The sequence below is a fragment of the Mustela lutreola genome, chromosome 10 (assembly GCF_030435805.1).
Source record: "Mustela lutreola isolate mMusLut2 chromosome 10, mMusLut2.pri, whole genome shotgun sequence".
NCBI classification, from domain to species: Eukaryota; Metazoa; Chordata; class Mammalia; order Carnivora; family Mustelidae; genus Mustela; species Mustela lutreola.
Window position 1 is genome coordinate 55,922,550 of NC_081299.1, and position 18,898 is coordinate 55,941,447.

The 18,898-nt window shown below is 44.1% G+C and overlaps 1 protein-coding gene across 1 annotated transcript in view; it reads right to left on the minus strand.

The window, feature by feature from the left end:
* WLS (Wnt ligand secretion mediator) overlaps positions 1–18,898 on the minus strand; it is a 102,512-nt gene that overhangs the window by 15,478 nt on the left and 68,136 nt on the right. The window contains exons 3-10 of the mRNA XM_059135582.1: positions 18,330–18,454; positions 12,420–12,581; positions 11,284–11,420; positions 8,622–8,790; positions 7,162–7,259; positions 6,775–6,838; positions 4,715–4,858; positions 3,411–3,494 (exon numbers count right to left, since the gene is read on the minus strand). Coding sequence (XP_058991565.1) covers positions 3,411–3,494; positions 4,715–4,858; positions 6,775–6,838; positions 7,162–7,259; positions 8,622–8,790; positions 11,284–11,420; positions 12,420–12,581; positions 18,330–18,454 — 983 coding nt within the window. The remainder of the gene's footprint in view (positions 1–3,410; positions 3,495–4,714; positions 4,859–6,774; positions 6,839–7,161; positions 7,260–8,621; positions 8,791–11,283; positions 11,421–12,419; positions 12,582–18,329; positions 18,455–18,898) is intronic.

Here is an 18,898-nt window from a genome sequence, read left to right on the forward strand (position 1 = left end):
CAAAAAAGAAAAAAGAAAAGAAAAGAAAAGAAAATCATCTTCCCTCTGCTTAAGTCTTATTTTGAACAGTTCCTGTTTTTCCTGATTTAACATTTGAACAATTTACTTTTGTGTGAAACCACCCAATTATACCCCTGGAGCCAAGTGAAGGTCAAATCCCTTTACACCCAGTAGTCTTGACAACCAACATTCCACTTAACAACAAGATTTCCAAATCCCAGACACAGGCTCTCTTACTGGAAACATTTCCTCTGTGAGTAACAGAATGAAGTGATCACACACACAAAAAAGAGCTGGGGACAGGCTCTCTGGGAGTTGGCTGCATGGGGCCTGACCTGAATGTCAGGCACCTGGGGGTCCCCTTAGTGGAGGTTGGTGACCTTCTCCCCTGCATTGCACTTCTGTTCCCTACTGCCCGCCACCTCTAAACGGAACGCCTCTTTCTTTTCCAGAGGGAAGGGGCTAAAATACCAGACTGTGATGTACCATCTCTCGGTTGCTAGGACTGAGGCCATTAAAATGGCAGGCATTAAAAGACTGCCCCACAGGACCCAGCTACAAAGCCTCAAGGTCACTGCATTCCACAGCTTCCTGTGGGCCCTTCATTCCTGGCCTCAGAGCTTCAATATCCTGGCGAGATCCCCTCGCATTATATTTCATGGGGCTTAAATGCAAGCTCTCTCAGCAAGCCTGAGAGCATAATGGGAGTTTTAATACATTCCTTTTACCTAAGGCTGGGATCTATTTCAAAAAGTTACCCAATAGGTTTTCTTTCAGGTGAGCTCATTGCTGAGACATTCCAAAATGACATTAAAAAATAAATCCTCTGATGACTATATTAGTACAGTACCTGGGACATGGAGAGTTATGCTTGAAAACGTCTTAGATATCTATAAATAAACCTTAAAAAAATAACGCAGCAGGAGGAATGTGAGGAGCTAATGGAATCCAAAAGAGCTCGCTGCTACCCCCTTGGAGTTGAAATCCACCCCGGGCGGACTGTCGCTCCGGCAGATATAAAAAGCCAGCCACAGGCTGGAGCCATGTTAGAAAATACTGGGGCAACGGAATATTAATCTTTTTCTCCAAAGAAAAGCCACAAACTCTGTTCCTTGGAAGAACTGGCCTCCCTTGCTTGAAAATGGTACACTGTATAACACAGACAAGGCTAAATTCGAGCAACATGTGTGGACTGCCTTCAAGAGCAGCCCGCTGTCCCTTCCTGACTTCAGGTGGAGGGGACTCTTGGCAGAGCCAGGTGAGTGAGCAGCATGGGGCAGCGGGAGCGTGGTGGCAGCTTTCTGAGGTGGCAGAGACACGTGTTAAGACCCAAAGTGCCCTTTGTTTCTGCCTTCCTAAGAAACTGCCTCGGGATTGCCCTTCATTCCTCAGCCCAGCTGACTAGAAGCTTCTGTTTCTCCAAGGAGTGCGTCCTGCTCTCTCAGATTCACTGAGTGTCCCTGTGTGTTACCGAGGCCCTGGAGGACTGGACACTTGGGTCACGTGAAGGAATCAGCCAAAGGGTAAGTCAGCCCTCAGACACCCTTGTTGGAACCCCAGCTGGGTAAATAAAAAACTCATTCAGAATCTGAAATATGCTACTGCACTTGGAGTGGCGACTGAAGTTCCCTCGGTTTCATAAAGTCTGATACAAACACGGCACTGGTGTAGGTCATAGCAGATGTGGTAAGCAGAAATATCGAAGACAGATGTGGACTATTTGTTTTATTTGTTTTCCACACCCATTTCAGCCTTCAACAGCAACACATCACACTGCCCAGTGGGCAGAGCCCAACATGGCTCTAGGGGCTCCTAACATGGTCAGAAGCACCCTGGGGTGTCCCTGCAACAAGTTTAAGGGGTCCATGAACTGGAAGGAGAAAAACTGTATCTTCATTTTCACCATTCTCTAACTGAAAGTTACCATTTCTTGCAATTATGAATGTAGAAAACAAAGTCCTGTTAAAATGAACACTAGCATTACCTGTAATTTTGTTACCAACAGAAATCATGACATTTTCATAACAATTACAATTATAGATATATATATCTGTAACATCAGCAACATGGATAATTTCAAATATCTTTGAAATCCAAAGTATCATCTTTTACTCATTTAAAAACATTCAAAGAAGAGGCCCATAGCCTCCAGCAGGTTGCCTTGGGGTCTATGGCACAAAAAAGCACCGGGAGTCCCTCCACTAGAAGGAAATGAGCCAGCACAATGAGACAAGTCGGTCCTATGCAACTCCACTTATGCAACTAACATTCTCAGTTTGGGCCACCTATGCAACTAACATTCTCAGCTTGGGCCAAAAACAGGGATGACAGAACAGTTGGAAAAAAAAAAAAAAAAAAAAAAAAAAAGAAAAGAAAAGAAAAGTCAAAAGGACTGGGTTCTGGTGCCTAACTTACTGAATGGCCTTTGGCACAACATTCACCCTTTTTGTCATTCTCAAGAACACAACTATTCTGGCCCACGATGTGCCAGGCACTCTGCAAAATTACTTTGCAGGCATTACTTCCCGCGGTCCTTCCAGCCACCTGGTCCTTCCAGCCACCTTTTGTCGTGGTACTATTCCATGCATTCTACTGATAAGAAAATTCAACCTTAGAACTGTTAAGGAATCTATCCACCACCCCACCTAGCTGGAAAACAGCACCAATGGGAAAATGTCCCTAAGGCCATTTGGTTTTATAGCTAGCAACTGAGCTAACAACCCCTACCACTGTACTGACCCACAGGATTTTTGTGATGCTCAAGTGAATGGCAGGTAGTTTGTCTGTCAGATTTAAACAAGGTTTTCCACTTTCCAAAGCCAGTTACCAATATTTTAAAATTATTACCACTACTGAGGTTTTCAAGTATAGCAAAGTTTTGAGTTTTAGAAATACCCCGCAGAAAGATAAGATTCTATCAAGGGGACTTCTGAGTTGTAGTTCATGTTTAAGTGGCAAAATAATTATCAGAATAGCTGATGGACTGTAAGAGCATCTACGTTAATGCCAGATAAAGATCGAGTCCAACTAATACTTGCTTGTTGGTGTTCTGCTATAGGGCTTAAAAACTGCATTCCCTTAAGTAAATGAAATAAGTGCCCTTCAATCTGGCTGCAGGCTTTTAATTTATGTAGCAACTTTCTTCCTCCTACAAGGTTGTACCGAAAGGGAAAATTCTTGCATTGGTGGTTCAGTGGTAGAATTCTCGCCTGCCGAAAGGGAAAATTCCATCCGCCTCTAGCCAGGTGGTTAAGTCCCAGAGTGGAGCAGCCTTAAAAAACATGGCTTGAGGAGCTGCCCAGCATTACAGCCTCTCTGCTCCTTTCTTAGCAGCTCTCTAGAACTTTCTGTGCAGAGTGGAGGCACCCCTCCAGGAACATTCTCACCCTGACCCTTCAGGGGCCACCTACCTGACTCACGATGAAGAAAATGACAGTCATAGCAGCGCAGGCCAAGGTTATCAGCATGAGGAACTTGAACCTGAAAATCAGCCCCTATTGGGAAAGAGAGAAAGAGCAGTTTACCACTCTCCCGGCTAGCACTAATCCTTTTCCCAAGATATAAATCTGTAAAAAAACAATTAAAAAAAATCTATAAAACAAAAGCCCTAAGAGGGACGAGTAAAATAATTTCACATACTAACATTTCTCCTGCAGAGGTGAAGGTGGCTGAAAATCTTACTGGGCCAAATATTTCTTATGTTCTTATCTCTCATGAAACAGTGATACCAGAGCCTGGGGAAATTATATTCACGGCACGTTGTGAGGCTGCTAATTTCCCTGCTAAGCTGGTTATGCTTCTCTGCAAGGGTTCAAAGTCACCAAATCCAAGTTTTCTGCGGTTGTAATAAAATTCTGCTCCAGTGAACAAAAAGAAATGTGCATATTAATCAACATGAAGTGGATTTGGTTGAATTTTCTCATGTGTCACTCTGGCTCTAGAGACAGGCAAAGTTTCAGAGAGTGCTCAAGGTTTCCTGAGTGCAGGATTTAAGAGAACCTGTGTTTCAGGGAGACACACCTCTTATTCCAGGGCTCTTAGCTGCAGATCCACTGCACATAAAAACCCTGAGTTCTGCAGTTTCTGTTTCTTTTCACAAGAGGAAATAGGCCCATGTCTCCAAGGACTCAGGCATGAGTCCAAGGGATCCTTGAAAAATTAAGAATGTGTTGCCTACATTAGAGATCTGAGGATGTTGAGTGTTTTCCCTTGAACAAGGCACATAACCTTTCAACAGAGATTACTGATTTCTATCTGATCACATGTTGGATATTTTTGGGGAGATGTGCCCTCTTAAAGAGTCTAAAAATCAGATCATCTGGGCTGAAGCCCAGGCTCCGGCAAGGGAACCTTACCTAAAGCCTCACCCCGGCCAAAGCCCTGATTCCACCTTGTCAAATCTCCCATCTGGTATCACCCACATTCCATCCCAAAGCTGAAGAACCTGCTGAACAAGTTCACCCCTTCTGAGGACAGAAAGACAGAGAGACCACAGAAAACTCCAAGACAGACACAAGCCAGCTAGATGCTATCAGGTTTAGACTCTTATTTTGCCCAGAGACCCCGCATGACAGGAGACTCCCTCCATGTGTATCTGCAATAAAGGTGTCTCCTCTCCAGGTGTAGGTAAGTGTGTGGTATGCGTTTACACACCGAGCGGGAGCTCTCGAGTCTCGAGTCACCAGTTCCCACACGAGCCTGAAAGTTTGCTCACCTCGTAGTGGAGCCGCCGGACTTTGCTCATGGCCGGCAGGCTGGACTGCTTCCCGCTGATGTTCTGAAACACTTGAAACACCATGAAGCACAGAAACAGGAAGTAGAGGCAGAGACAGATACCAGCCACAATGATGAAGGCCATCTGATGGTTTCCAGTAAAGGAAAGGGAAGGCTTGCTGATGACACAAACACCTCCCCTCAGTTCTGCTGGCAACGACACCCACGGTCTCCAAACAGGGGGATAAAATAGTAAAACCTGGCATTCTAATGCCAGCGATAGCAATTTTTGGACACAAAAGTACAAAAGAGCAGAATGTTCCAAGCTGCTTTCTGAGGTGAGTGAGAAGAGGAATGGTGCCTTGCTTATTAGAAATGCAGACTCCAGGGCCCACCAGAGACCTACTGGATCAGATGCCGCCTCTTAACAAGATTCTCAAGAGACTGGTACCAGGAGACATTCGAAAAGCACTCAAATAACAGGTGTTGGTTGCAAGTGACTGGTCAGGTAGAACGCTGCATTAAAATCACCAGAAGTTATAATACAGCCCAGGTTCCATGGCGGATCTATGGAATCCGATTTTCCAAGAGCAAGGAAACCATGTTTGAGAACCAGTGGGCTAGTGCTTGGATTTTTAGAAGGAGCCCGAGACACCCGGTCAGGGGGTTGATGATGTGGGGGTTGGGAGCAGCAGCTCAAGGGAGGCTGGGCATGGGATGGAAGGCCTTCCAGTAAAACCAGGGATGAAGTTCTGCCTGCAATTTTCTGTCACCACAAGAAAAATCTTGTCAAATGGAACAGAGAACAGAAGGACAGATGGCCAAGGTGGGAGATGAGGGTAGAAGCAGCATATACTTTGAAACTGATCCGGGCAACTCTGAGACCTATCTTGAAAGCCCAACTGGAGAAATCACCAAGGTTTGGAGAATGCTGAGCTGGCTTGGGAGGCAGGTGACCTGAATCTAAGTCCCTTCTGCTACAACTCCACTCCAAGTTGCGTATTTTAAGATACTTTAACAACTGTGAACTCGGCGTGTATATTTCATTCAATAACATATTAAATGCAGTTTCTCCTTCCTTCCTAAAGCCGAAAGCACCCTGGAATAAAGGGAATATAGTTTTTGCTACAGGCCCTGAGATTTTATTGGCCTCCCTGGACCTCCAACGTATGTGTACAATGAAATGACTGAAGCAGACTTAACACTGTAAGTACTCCCTGCGCTGTGCAGCTCACATTTTTGGGAGGAAGGATGGGCGCTGGGGAGAGCTCAACTCTCTCATCTTCAAGGTAACGATACTACAGAATCAAACTGGCTCACAAAGGTCTTGTGATACTAAGAAGCCCACGTAAACATCATGGCCGGACAAAGCGCATTTACCAGCACATGACCCGATAGCATCCATCAAGAAAGAAGACAACTCCAGCCTCTCTCCCCACAACGGAGAGTCTTTTTCTCCCACAGGACTTAACATATTATTCAGGAAGATAAAATATTTACATCTAGCACCCTAAAGGGGAGAAGTGAAGACTGTGGCTTCTGCTTCATGAAGATAACTCAGACCGAATGTACACCAACCAGCCAAAAACCTTAGCTGCTGCTCTGGAACGAATCACCTTAGTCTCAGAAATGAACAGCCACAGCGTGGTATGCCCGCACACCATAGTCACCATAAGAAGTCTCACACACGGAAGGACCTCAGAGATAGGCTCTCCCCAGCAGCTCAGAGATGACCCTCTGTGGTTCACGCCAGTCATGCTTGAGTCTGCGGTAAACAAGTGTCTAAGAGATCATCTGGACAGGCTATGGTAAGACAAGCAACTGCGATCCCTAGCCCTGGGGATACGCTGTACCTTCCTCTTTCTGCCGGCTCTTACCGGGCTTAAAAGCAAGCATTAATTCCTCTTATTTGCCTTAATTGTGCCATTCTCATTGGTCTGAGGATCAAAGCTCTGGCTGGCACATATGGAGAACATCAGCAGGACTTAGACCATGATCTGGGGGGGAGGACCAGGCAGCTATGGGAAGAAATGAAACCCTGAAGCCACCAAGGAAGGATACGGCCAGCTCGGTTCCAACATCTGTAGTCCAGATACTGTAGAAGGGATTTGTGAGCTGTACCCCTCTGCAAAGAAAAACGAGATGGAAAGACAATTAATACAGAGGCAAAGGGGGATTTTCCTTTTCACACATCCTCTACTTCTCAGCCAGAAGGCGGGGAGTGTGTGGAGATTAAGAAAAGTTCACAGACTCAAAGAGAAACAGTTTGAAGCAAAGGACCAGCACAAATATTTCAGCCCAATCCTTATCCGAGGATGTGACCATGTCCAATGCTTCTGTCCCACAAGCTCCCGGCCACCCTTCCGTTTTTTGACCTTTCCTCCCGAGGAGCTCGGGTGGACACGGGGATGCACCTCTCAGCCCAGGATCCCACAGCCACCTGCTCACCTCTCACACATGTCGAATATGAAGAGGCAGAAAGAGCCAACAGCAATTGGTCCGACTTGCTTCCAGTATCCTGCTATGTGATTCCGCTCGTGCTGGTCCTGCAGGAAACCAAAATGAAGAATGAAACTGGGGAGACCAAAGCAATTCTGGAGGTAAGTCAGTCATTGCGACAGTCCTTGCTGACCACTGGATGTATACCATGCATCATGCTAGACTCAAGGCATATGAGAATGAGTAAGACCAAAATCTCCGTTCCAGAGGACCTCATTTTTTATCAGCCCATCCATAGGGGCTCTCACAGCCACTGGAACAGGATGCTATGGGAACACAAAAGAAAAGGCCTTGTACCCTCAGCAGTGGAAGTTCTCTGCTCTGCAAAATAACTCATTCCAAATTAAATTATGTCTTATCACTTGTGTTTGTTCAGGCGGGTGGATCTCCAGAGGACAAGGTAAAGACTACAAGGCATTAAAATACGTCAAGAGATGGATCAATCTCTCTCATGGTTGGGGAAAATAGACATATGTTCTCCCTATCTCCATTAAAAGCAAGAGTGGCTCCTCTTGGTAGACACACAAAGATGCTAAGAGACAGAAAATGAAGGAATATAGAGTGAAAACATGGGGAAAGGCAGAAGACAAATCTTAGCACCCAGGCTAGAGACCAGGTGTGAGAGTCCACACAAATCCTCTGTGGCTGGCTGTGCCACTGCTGGGCCCAAGTCCACTGTACTCCTAGCCCTACTGTCAAGGGCTCATTCTCAGTGCATCACCACTGGAGGACCCCTCCCGCCTACCCCAGGTACCCCAGCCATCAGCAAACAACTCTCTCTCCTCTTACTGCTCTCCTAGAAGCATTCCAAGTTTTCAGAAGCAATGATCAAACTCTAGGAGAGTTTAAAAGCAGTCCACTACTATGAAGCTGACTGCCCAACAGGACCAAGCTCCAGCTGGCATATCACCTGAGCCATGATGTTAGGACCCCACCATTCTTATTGGTATCCATACTACCTTCTATCCCTCTGTCTGGGTAAACTGAGATCAAGGAGGTCAGTGTTTCAGAGTAACAGGGGTTACTAGGCCACCTGGACAAACTGCCCCCTGGAAAAAGCCAGACCCACATTCTCTGGGGGTTACCTTGGTCCTGGGGATAAGCAGAGCTAAAGCCAAAGCAGAAGAAACAGTAATAGTCACTGACATTGCTGTGTTTACTTCCTGTGAAATACTCACATTATTCTGCTTAAATCTTCCAAAAACCCTATAAACTGGGCCTTTAAAATCCACTTTACAGATGAGAAACTGGAGATTCTGGGTCAGAAAGTCACTTGCCAGAGTCCACTTGGCTAGGTAATCAGTGGTGGAGTCAGAATTTGAACCGGCATTCTGACTCTGGAGCTCAGTCCTGCAACCACTGGTTTACCTTGTCTCAGCCCCAGTCTCTCCCCACTCAGGAGCTCTTACCATCATGTGCTCGCCACAGAAGATGATCCAGAAGGACAGCAGCATCGCGTAGAAGATACCCTGTCGGATGTCGCCGAACAGCAGCATCCAGGTCCAGTCAAACCCAATGGAAAACCATTCCACTGGGATATTGATAAAAGTCATGGAAATCCCAAGGGCAAAGATGACTCTGATCATGAGAAAACAGCAAGAAAACCACTTTATTCACCTAGGAGACAGATTTTCAAAAACCAAACCAAATGAAACCAAAACCGAAACCAAAACCCCAACCTAGTTTGGGGGAATTGAGATGCTACCTACTGAGACTGAAGCTGTATGATTAGTTTCTTAGCTCTCATAATGAGTTCCTACACCCAGATGCAAAATGCCTTATCTTGTTGTTGGCCCCACTGCATCATGAAGAAAGGCTATGTTAGCTTTTCTACAGAACTGAAGCTAACCTCCGTAGTACCCTGTACTTTATTTTGGTACCTCAGATTAAGAGCTTTCTACAATGTTTTCCTCTCCTTTGCCTTCTTAAACAGAAGACTATTCTGAACATAATTATCCTCTTCTACCTATTCAGGTAATCATTAACCTGATCATTAAAAACACTCATTATTGTGATGATGATATCCTCCACAGCAACTAGGACTTGGATAAGCATGCTTGTTTCCATAAGAAATTACTCAAAACAACAAGAAATACAACTCCGTTTAGCTGCTTGTTTACTTTTCATTTTGCTTTTTCCCTACTGCCCTATTGTCACTGCTCTATCAAATATCATTAATTTTTTCACTGACTTACTCATACTTTGTCATACCTATGACATACAAGTGTTAATTAAGCAAGGATCACATGCCAGGCATTTTGTTAGGGCCATAGATAACTAAGTGAGGTAGTACTCTTCTACTCATGGAGACAGATTAGTGGCTAAGTCAAATGTAGTGTGTCAAGAGATGTGACAGAAGTGTGCACAGGCTGCCCTAGGGACTTCTAACCTTGACAGAGACAGAAATTGAGAGGACTTATGAGTCATGATTGGGGAGGTCGAGGGTACTGCAAGCGGAGGGAAAAGCCTGAATCGTTTGGGGATCTGCACATGGAGGAAATGACAGGACATGAGGAAATGACAGGCCATGACATCAGAGAAGTAAAAAAGGCTGAACTCATAAAGAAACTCACCTACCCCATTAGAGAACTTATCTTGAAAGGACTGAGGATCCAATAAGAAGTTTAAACAGTGGAGTGACATCATTCATTCATTCAACAAATTCATTCATTCAACAAATTATTGGGCTCCTACTATGTGCCAGTCACTATTCTAGATGCTGGGGATATAGCAGTAAAAAAAGTAGGCAAGGATCCAGCTGTAATGATGCTTGCATTCAGAATGGGTGAAAGGAGGAATCTGGGAGGAAAGCCAACAAATAAACAGAGAATATAATGAAGAAAAATAAAGCAAGGTAAGAGAATGGAGAGAGAAGGGGTATTATTTTATATAAGGGAGATAGGAAGAAGGTTCTAAGGTAAGAGACATTATGGCTGGGCCTGAAGGAAATGAGGAATTGAGCCACAGAAATATCTAGGAAAGAGCATTTCAGATGAAGAGAACAGCAAGTGCAAAGGCCCTGAGGTGGGAGTATACCAGGCACTTTTGAGCACCATCAAGTGGTAGAGAGGATAGGAGATGAAATCAGAAGTGACAAGGGGCCAGATCATCAAGGGCTTTATAGGCCAGGGCAAAGGAAATGAAAAGCCAATGGAGAGCAGTTGGAGCAGAAGAGTGACAAGATCTGATTTACACTTGAACGGGAACACTGGCTGCTGTGATAATAGACTGTAGGAAGAAAAACAGTGGAAGCAAGAAGTTGAGAGGCTCAACTTCTCAAGAAGTTGACAGGCTATTTGCAATTCTCCAGGAAGAAATGAAAAATGATAGGGAGTTAGATTAGTGGGGTAGTGATGGATATGGCAAGATTTCCTAGTGGGTTGGATGAGGAGTCTGAAGAAGAGAGTGAAGTAAAGGATGACTCCTACTTTCTACTCTCTAACCTGAGCAGCTATTTCCTATGATGGGGATTCTGGGTGCTGGGGAGAGGAAAAAGTCTGAAGAGGGAAGAAATAAAATGCTGTCCTTTGTATGCGTTACATTTTTGTGCAAGTGAAGATGTCAAACAAACAGCTGGAATTCTTGGGTTCAGGGTTGGGAGAGGCTGAGGTTGAGGCTATGAATTAAGAATCATCAGGTATAGATGATTAAGACCACGTATAGTGTGTTTGTATATTAATGAGAAAAATCCAGCAGAAAGGAAAAATCAATAATGTGGGAAAGAAAGGGCATGATGTATCTACGAGTGTTGTCCTTCTGGAGCTGAGAGGGTTGGCTTAGGAGCAAGACAGTTTGTTCACTGTGACAGAAAGGATTTGCCCCAGACCATGGGAATGAAGAGCAAAGACAGAAGAGTGAGCCAAAAATGTGAGAGTGCTTTAATCCCTAGGATTTAGTAATAATTTGCATGTGAAAGCTGAAGGGGGGGGGGATCCAGGATGGTTCACAGTCTAATCATCAGCCCAAGTAACACACTGACCACTTGAACTAGACCCCAGCAAAACCAGGACCATGACAGGCAGGATCAGGGATGCCAGTGTTCCTTAAGAGTGCTCTGAAATCAGCTCTTACTTTTCTAGAAGCACTGGGGGTCGGGACATCATAGTGATCCTCCTCCAATACCACACCATAATGATGAAGATGCTGGGCGTAAGGAAGGTCTTCATGGCAAACCACACCTTGGTGAAGCCTCCATTTTGATGGATTCCCTAGATAGAGACCAATCATAATTTTGAAGGTGAATATATCTTATTGTAATTTTCTATCAGCAAATGCATTTTGGGGAGAGGCGAAAGCAGATCTTTTCTGCCGAACTTTCAAGATCAGGAGTTTAGCAGTCATAGCATATACTCTCTTCACGTCCTCCCTAGACCCTCCTCAGGCACTGTAGAAATCTAAATAAAAGGCGAAAAAATGGACTCTATACAACAGGAATCATTGAGAACATGATCAAAGATTCTTCTCTAAGGATTTTTATTGAAAAATTGAGATATTTTAAGATGCTCAAAATGTTGGTATTGGTAAAATGTGTTAAGGTGAATATAGTGGAATGCTAAGCGGCACTGCAAAGTATATTTATATTAAACTCGCAATATACAATTAAATGAAAAGAAAAACAAGGAACAAAGAAGGCAGTTGAGTAAGGATCTTTTTTCTGGTAAGGATATATGTATCTATCTATATGGAAAAAACAATAAGGAGATATATCAAAACCTCAACAATGACTATTTCTCTGGATATTACAGGTCATTTTTATGTTCTATATGTTTACATGTGCTTCCTAATTTTCTACAATAAATATGTATTTTATATGTGACTTTCTTAAGATTAAAAAAAAAAAACAAAAATCCTCTTGCTCCATGTTCTATCTTTTTGCCTGTTAAATCAAGTGGAAAGAACCTAAAACACCACTGTTCTCCTTAACATTTGTGCTTGAAAGACATGTAAAAAAAATTACTTCTATCTTGGTGCTATTATGCCATCATGACCATTATTTAAAGACCTTAAATTGGCATAATAATTGCATTACTTTCCATTTAAGCTGTCAGCCATCATAGGTATGTTTTCCATTTCTCAGGTGAAGCAATTGACACACGGAGACGCCAAGAGTGAGATAGAGTTTCCTTCCAATACACATGCCCACAGACCAATGTTCTGAGCCAGTGTTCTAATGCTCCATGCTGCCAGGATCCATTAGGTTCACTTACCACCAACTGAATATCCTTTATTTCCCCAATCCCGACGTTGATTTTCTTCTTCTCATTCACAGGCAGCCGGATGTTCAGAAGGTAGTACTTATGAGCTACAGACCCGATTTCCATGAAAGGAAGGACATCACATTCATAGTAACGGCCCTCATACTCTGGGGTCTGGAAGAAGAACAGAGAGTTTGTGACAGAATCGCTATTTCCAATAGACTATGTCTGAATTGTCTTACCTTTGGCTCATACCACTAATGCTAAAACGGATACCTTAGAGCTACAGATTATAGGGCACAATGGAGGCATGGTGTCCACCAGCTTCCCCTCACCGCCCCACCCAAAAAAACCCCAAACACATTTGAGGCAGAGCCAGAAATTTTATTTTTTTAAAATTTTATTTATTTATTTGACACACAGAGAGCACAAGCAGGGGGAGCAGCAGGCGGGGGGTGGAGGGAGAAGCTTCCCATGGAGCAGGGAGTCTGGTCCGGGGGTTCAATCCCAGCACCCTGGGATCTTGACCTGACCCAAAGGCAGATGTTTAACCAACTGAGTCACCCAGGTGCCCCTAGAACCAGAAATTTCAGATAAAAAAAAGAAACCCTGGCTATCTCTTAACACCTTCTCAGTTCTTCAGTCCTCATTAAGTCTCACCTCAGACTAAGGTGTCCTCCCAGGACTGCAAGGGCTTTTTATTTGCAGCACATGCCTGGAGCCCTCAAAGGCAGGCTGTATGGACCGGTCAACTTCTGAAACGTTCAGAAGAAAGCCCTTGCTGACGTTCATCACAACACTCTTAGATAATGGCTAATTATTTTCATGGTTTTGGCCTGAAGGAGAAGCTACAAAAAGGTAGAAAATATCTTCTTTTTATTGATTTGATAGAAAAAGAAGTCAAGGAACACTCAGAATTTGGGGAAGACAGAAGGGATAAAAGGTAATAATGAAATTAATTTATTAGAGATGCCCACGTGGGATTTTCTACCTAAGTGCCCAAGAGGTAAAATGGCAGAAGGGAGCAGAAATTTTAATTAAACCAAATTTAGCCCAGTTTCTAGAACACCTCTTGTACTTCCTGCCAAGGATTGAAAAGCTACCACCCAGAGCATGGTTGTAGGAGTTTAAAGAGTAGGGGTACAGGTTGCTTTTGGAAACTAAATTCTGCTCTGCCTCACCAGGACTCCTGGCTACATGTCTCTGGCAAGGGGTCAGAGTAGGGGAGTAAATATGGGCACATACAGGCATGAGCTTCAGCAGCCTGGGACTTTTTCCTGATAAAAAGAGATGAGTGCCTGCCATCAATGTAGGGTTTATACGTCAGCTTCAATATTTGCTGGGTGCGCACCTCTTGATCCAGAGAAGTGAAAGACCTAATTTGCTGTTCCTAAGCTTATGTTCTCAGGAACAACATAATTTTTTTTTATATTTTCAGAATAAAGATTCCAGTTAAGAAATAAGAAGGAAGATAACAAGGAGTCCTCACTTGTGTATGAACGGTCTCTGACCCTTTTGTGATCTTGGGGATTCTTTATTGGACAGTCAGAACTCAGAGTGCAATAAACAGAATTTTGTATAGAGGCAAAGACAAAGTAGAGGTAGAGGAGGCTAACATCTAGATTTTGGGCTTCCATTCTTCCCTTCCTCAATCATAGCAGACATTACTAATCAATCATTATAGTTTTTCATCATCTAAGATTTGAGGGGCTCTTGCAGAACTACTAGTAGACTACATTTGGCTTATGAGATTTTAAAAATTCTTCTGTAGAGGGGCGCCTGGGTGGCTCAGTGGGTTAAGCCGCTGCCTTCGGCTCAGGTCATGATCTCAGGGTCCTGGGATCGAGTCCCGCATCGGGCTCTCTGCTCAGCAGGGAGCCTGCTTCCTCCTCTCTCTCTCTCTGCCTGCCTCTCTGCCTACTTGTGATCTCTCTCTGTCAAATAAATAAATAAAATCTTAAAAAATAAATAAATAAAAATTCTTCTGTAGAAAGCTTCCTGCTTCTTTTTTTTTTAATTTTTTAATTTTTAATTTTTTTTTTTTAAGATTTTTAAAAAATTTTTGTTTGTTTTACAGACAGAGATCACAAGTAGGCAGAGAGGCAGGCAGAGAAAGGGGGAAGCAGGCGCCCCGCTGAGCAGACAGCTCGATGTGGTGCTTGATCCCAGAACCCCAAGATCATGACCCGAGCCAAAAGCAGAGGCTTAACCCACTGAGCCACCCAGGCACCCCAAAAGCTTCCTGTTTCTTTCCCAAACTTCAGCTGTGGACTAGACGATTCTTCCTCTGTAGATTCTTTCTCTTTCCTCTGCTCCTTTCATTTACAGTTACAGATCAGGATGAGTACTGTGGCTCTCCAAGAACTACTGACAACACATTAGAGGCTCTTATTTGGCTTCAGGTTAAGCTGCATTAAGAAAGTTGATTACCCTCTGTGGTAACAGTATGAAAAAGACTTTCTGATATGTTTCCATTGAGGGTCTTCTTTTATTTCTACAAATTGAGATTTCTGAGAGGGAAGGGAACAAAACTTACTCAGTCTAATGCCACTGACTTGATAGTGTTTCTCACCCAAGTCCCACCGTAGTAGCAGTACTGGTTGGAGACATGGGTCTCTAACTCTGAGGGGAAAGAGGACCCTTGAGCACAGCAGGGAGAAGAGTGATGTTGTCTCAGACATGCCTAATGGCAGGCACAGTGCTGTGGTAAGGAAGGCACTGTACTCCATGCTCAGAGACTTCGATTCTAGCCCAGGTCTGGCCCCCTGCTGGGGGGAATGTCATTCACCTCATTCAGCTTCACTTTTTTTCCTAAGTAAAACAAGGTATCTGGGGTTCCTTCTAATTCCCCCATCCTGGTTCTCTGGGTGTCCTCTACTTCCCTGTCCTTACAGAGAGGGTTACACTACTACTCCATGAGACAAATTTACTGAAGTTGAACAAATCAGACATATCAGATTCTGGGATCATGGCCTGGCCTACCTGTCTTGGAGACAAATTCACTGTATCCTGTTGGGGGCTCTTCCTTATGCACCGAGGTTCTGCCAGCATTTAGGGCATTTAGGAAGAAAGACATTCCCCCCCTCCTTCCTTTCCCCCATCCCCCTCAGCACTCCCCCAACTCCAGCATGAGACTGGCTAATTAGGACAAATTACAGCAGGTGGCAACTTGACTTTTTTTTTTCTTTCGACTTCACAATCCACCAGGGACTAAAAAGCTTTAAAGCAATTTCTCATTTAATCTTCAGACTCAAGACTAAATTTCACTGCAATCAAAAAGCAGAGATTTGATGATTCATCTCCTTCACACTTTTCAAGGTTTAATATCTTTCTTGAAAGGGATCAACACATCCTAAAGATAATTAAGCAGCCATCATTAAGAAGCAGTTGCAGGCTTCTTAATGACCTCCCCCTCACTCTGTTTCTCAACACCCTCCGGTGTCTAAGGAAGGTGAGATAGGACTTTTCCCTTTTCCGAAGATGAAATTCCATATCCCAAGGCTTTATATCCTTTAACTTAGATATCCAACCAGTCTCACCTCTGAAAGATGCATTCAACTTGCAGTGACAGAAAGGTTTTAATTAATTTCCCCCGTTGCATGCAAAGATCTGAAAACGTCAGCTATTCCTCTCCTGCTACCTTCAGTTTCTCTCTACCATTCATTTTTTCCTGCAGATTACCCCCAAGCGCCTATCCCAAACAATTCCAGATAGCTTTTGGCAGGGGGTGTGTGCTATAATTGACAGCCAGCAGAGGATCTAAGGCAATGATTGTTAAATTTTATCAAACATGGGCGCATGGGTGGCTCAGTCAGTTGAGCACCCAACTCTTGATTTCAGGTCAGGTCATGATCTCTGGGCTGGGAGATGGAGCCTGCATTGGGCTCCATGCTCACTGGGGAGTCTGTTGGCGGAGAGTCTCTCTCCCTCTGTCCCTCCCCCGGCTCAAGTGCATATGCATGTGCACACTCGCTCTCTCTAAAATAAATAAATAAACTTCAAATTTTATTGAACTTAAGGAGTTGAAATCCTATTAAAACAGATTCCTGGGTGCCTGGGTGGCTCAGTGGGTTAAAGCCTCTGCCTTCGGCTCGGGTTATGATCCCAGGGCCCTGGGATCAAGCTCCGCATCGGGCTCTCTGCTCAGCAGGGAGCCTGCTTTCTCCTCTCTCTCTCTCTGCCTGCCTCTCTGCCTACTTGTGATCTCTGTCTGTCAAATAAATAAATAAAATCTTTAAAAAACAAACAAACAAAACCACAGATTCCTTGGTCCTATGCCTTGAGATTTTGATTCAGAAGGTTTGGGGGTTGACCTGGGGAGTATGCAATTTCTACAAGCTCCCAGGTGATGCTGGCGCTGTTGGTCCTCAGACCACTGGGAAACCTGGGGAAAGGACAGTTAGTAAATAGCAGGTGACCCAGCAGGTCCTATGTATAGGGTGCATGGCTTGCCCACAAGAGTCCTGGTGGCCCACCTGGTTAACATCCCCTTTCATTCTCAAACACAAACCAGAGTGGGTATTAAATGATAAGGTCACCCTGCGGATGTTGATTATCTCACCTAATCCTTATGCAGAATCCCAAGGCAGGTATTATTATTCCATTTTGCAGATATGCAAATGAAGCTGGGACAGATTAACTACATTTACCAAAGGCCACGCATACAATCAGTGATACAGCCCAAAATTGGAGCTAAGTGTGTTTTGCTCCAAATCTATACTTTTACTTAATGTTAACACTGTGAACCTGCCCCTTCCCACCTTACTCCTCTTCGGGGTAGGATGGACAACTGGGGCACGGTACTCCGCAGCTTCAACATGCCACTCCTCCCATCCCACAGGGAATCCTGACTTTGCAGTGAGATGCAAAAGTGAGGCCAGGAGAGAATAGGAACTGACCTGATCAATGGAGCAGGTACTACAAAGCTGTCCAAATCCTTTAAAAGGAACTGACTTGACAATACCAAGGGACAAATGACATAATCAAGAATGTGCTTCAGTGTACTTCACGTGCAAAAAATGAGACCATTTCTGTACCTGAAGGGACATCAGTCATCACCTTGCTCAGGGTGATTCATGTCAACACCCTTGAGGGTTGTGGGTAGCCAAGTGTAACAGTAACTATGGCTCCATTTCATCTTCACAGATATATTTTCACAGGAACGGGAGTCAGAATCTAGGGAAGGCGTGTGTGTGAGGATGACACTTGCCCCCGAAAAGGGCCCCTGGCTCATTGTGACCTGGTCCTTATACCATCGAACCTTACTATCCTCTGAGGGCCAGTGTCCACCTCTGCATTTTCACTGATGAGAAATCATAAAACTAAAGACCTTTGCCAAAAAGAAAATGTCTCCCTATTTTCAATGCAGGAGAGCAACCTCCCTCTCATGGATGGTTGAACGAATCCTTCTAAAAGAACCAGAGAAAGGAGAACCTTAAAAATGGGTTGGAAGACCCAGGTCTCAAATGAAATTAGATTTCCTCCCTTAGGGCCTCTTTTTGTGTGTGGTGTTCACAGGGATTTTTAGTCTTTGTACCTGCACATTAACTGGCAACAACGAGATGCCTAAGAAACAGAGGAGAATATACAAGCATTGATCCAATATGATTCTCACACCTTAAAATAACTTAGCAACGTTGTTCAGACACTCTCAGCCCTTAAGCAGAGAACCAAGAGTTTATTTTTATGGAGGAATTTCAGAGAAACAACTATATCACTTCAAACAGATATTCTTCCTTCCTGGGCAAGGACCTAAAATCTCTGCTTTGCTCTTTCCTCTATTAAGACAAAGGATGATGACTAACCTTTGTGGGTCATGCATACTAAGAGTAAGGACTGTATCTATGAACTGTAAAATAAATCTTCTCATGTACCTGGAACCCAAATAAAAACCCTATCAACTTAGACATCAAAGCATCCTACCTTGGGGGATGTGAAGGTACATTTCAGTTTCCGGGGCACTCGCTCATGGGCCATTTCAGTCCATTCAGCAAACATATCATCGCGGTAAGCCAGGGAAACATCCATGGAGACTTCTGCATTTTCTCCTGCAAGAGAAAGGATGCACAATTCTGAAACGGCATCTGGGAAGGTATTTTGGGAAGAGCTCAAAAATTCTCATAGGCTCTGCCATGGAAACCAACAAGACAAAAGAAACATATTAGTTCCTAACAAACTCCAAATCCAAGACTCCAAATCCGAGAACTTAAAAGTCACTGGATAAATGCTGAAGCTGGATGCTTGGTCCCTTCCATTAGCACTCTGCCAAGGAGTCCAAGAGCTTCCATTTAAACACCTCCAGAGACGGGGTCTCACCATCTCTGAAGCAGCTCAGATGGTCAGACTGTGACTCATGATCAGCACTTATCTTCCTGAGACTTGCAACACTGCTCCTAGGTCTGCCCATAAGAGTTCACGGAATGTGAGATCCTTTTTCCACAAACGTGCCTTATGTACTTGAAACCCATACTTTATCTGCTTGAGTCTTGTTT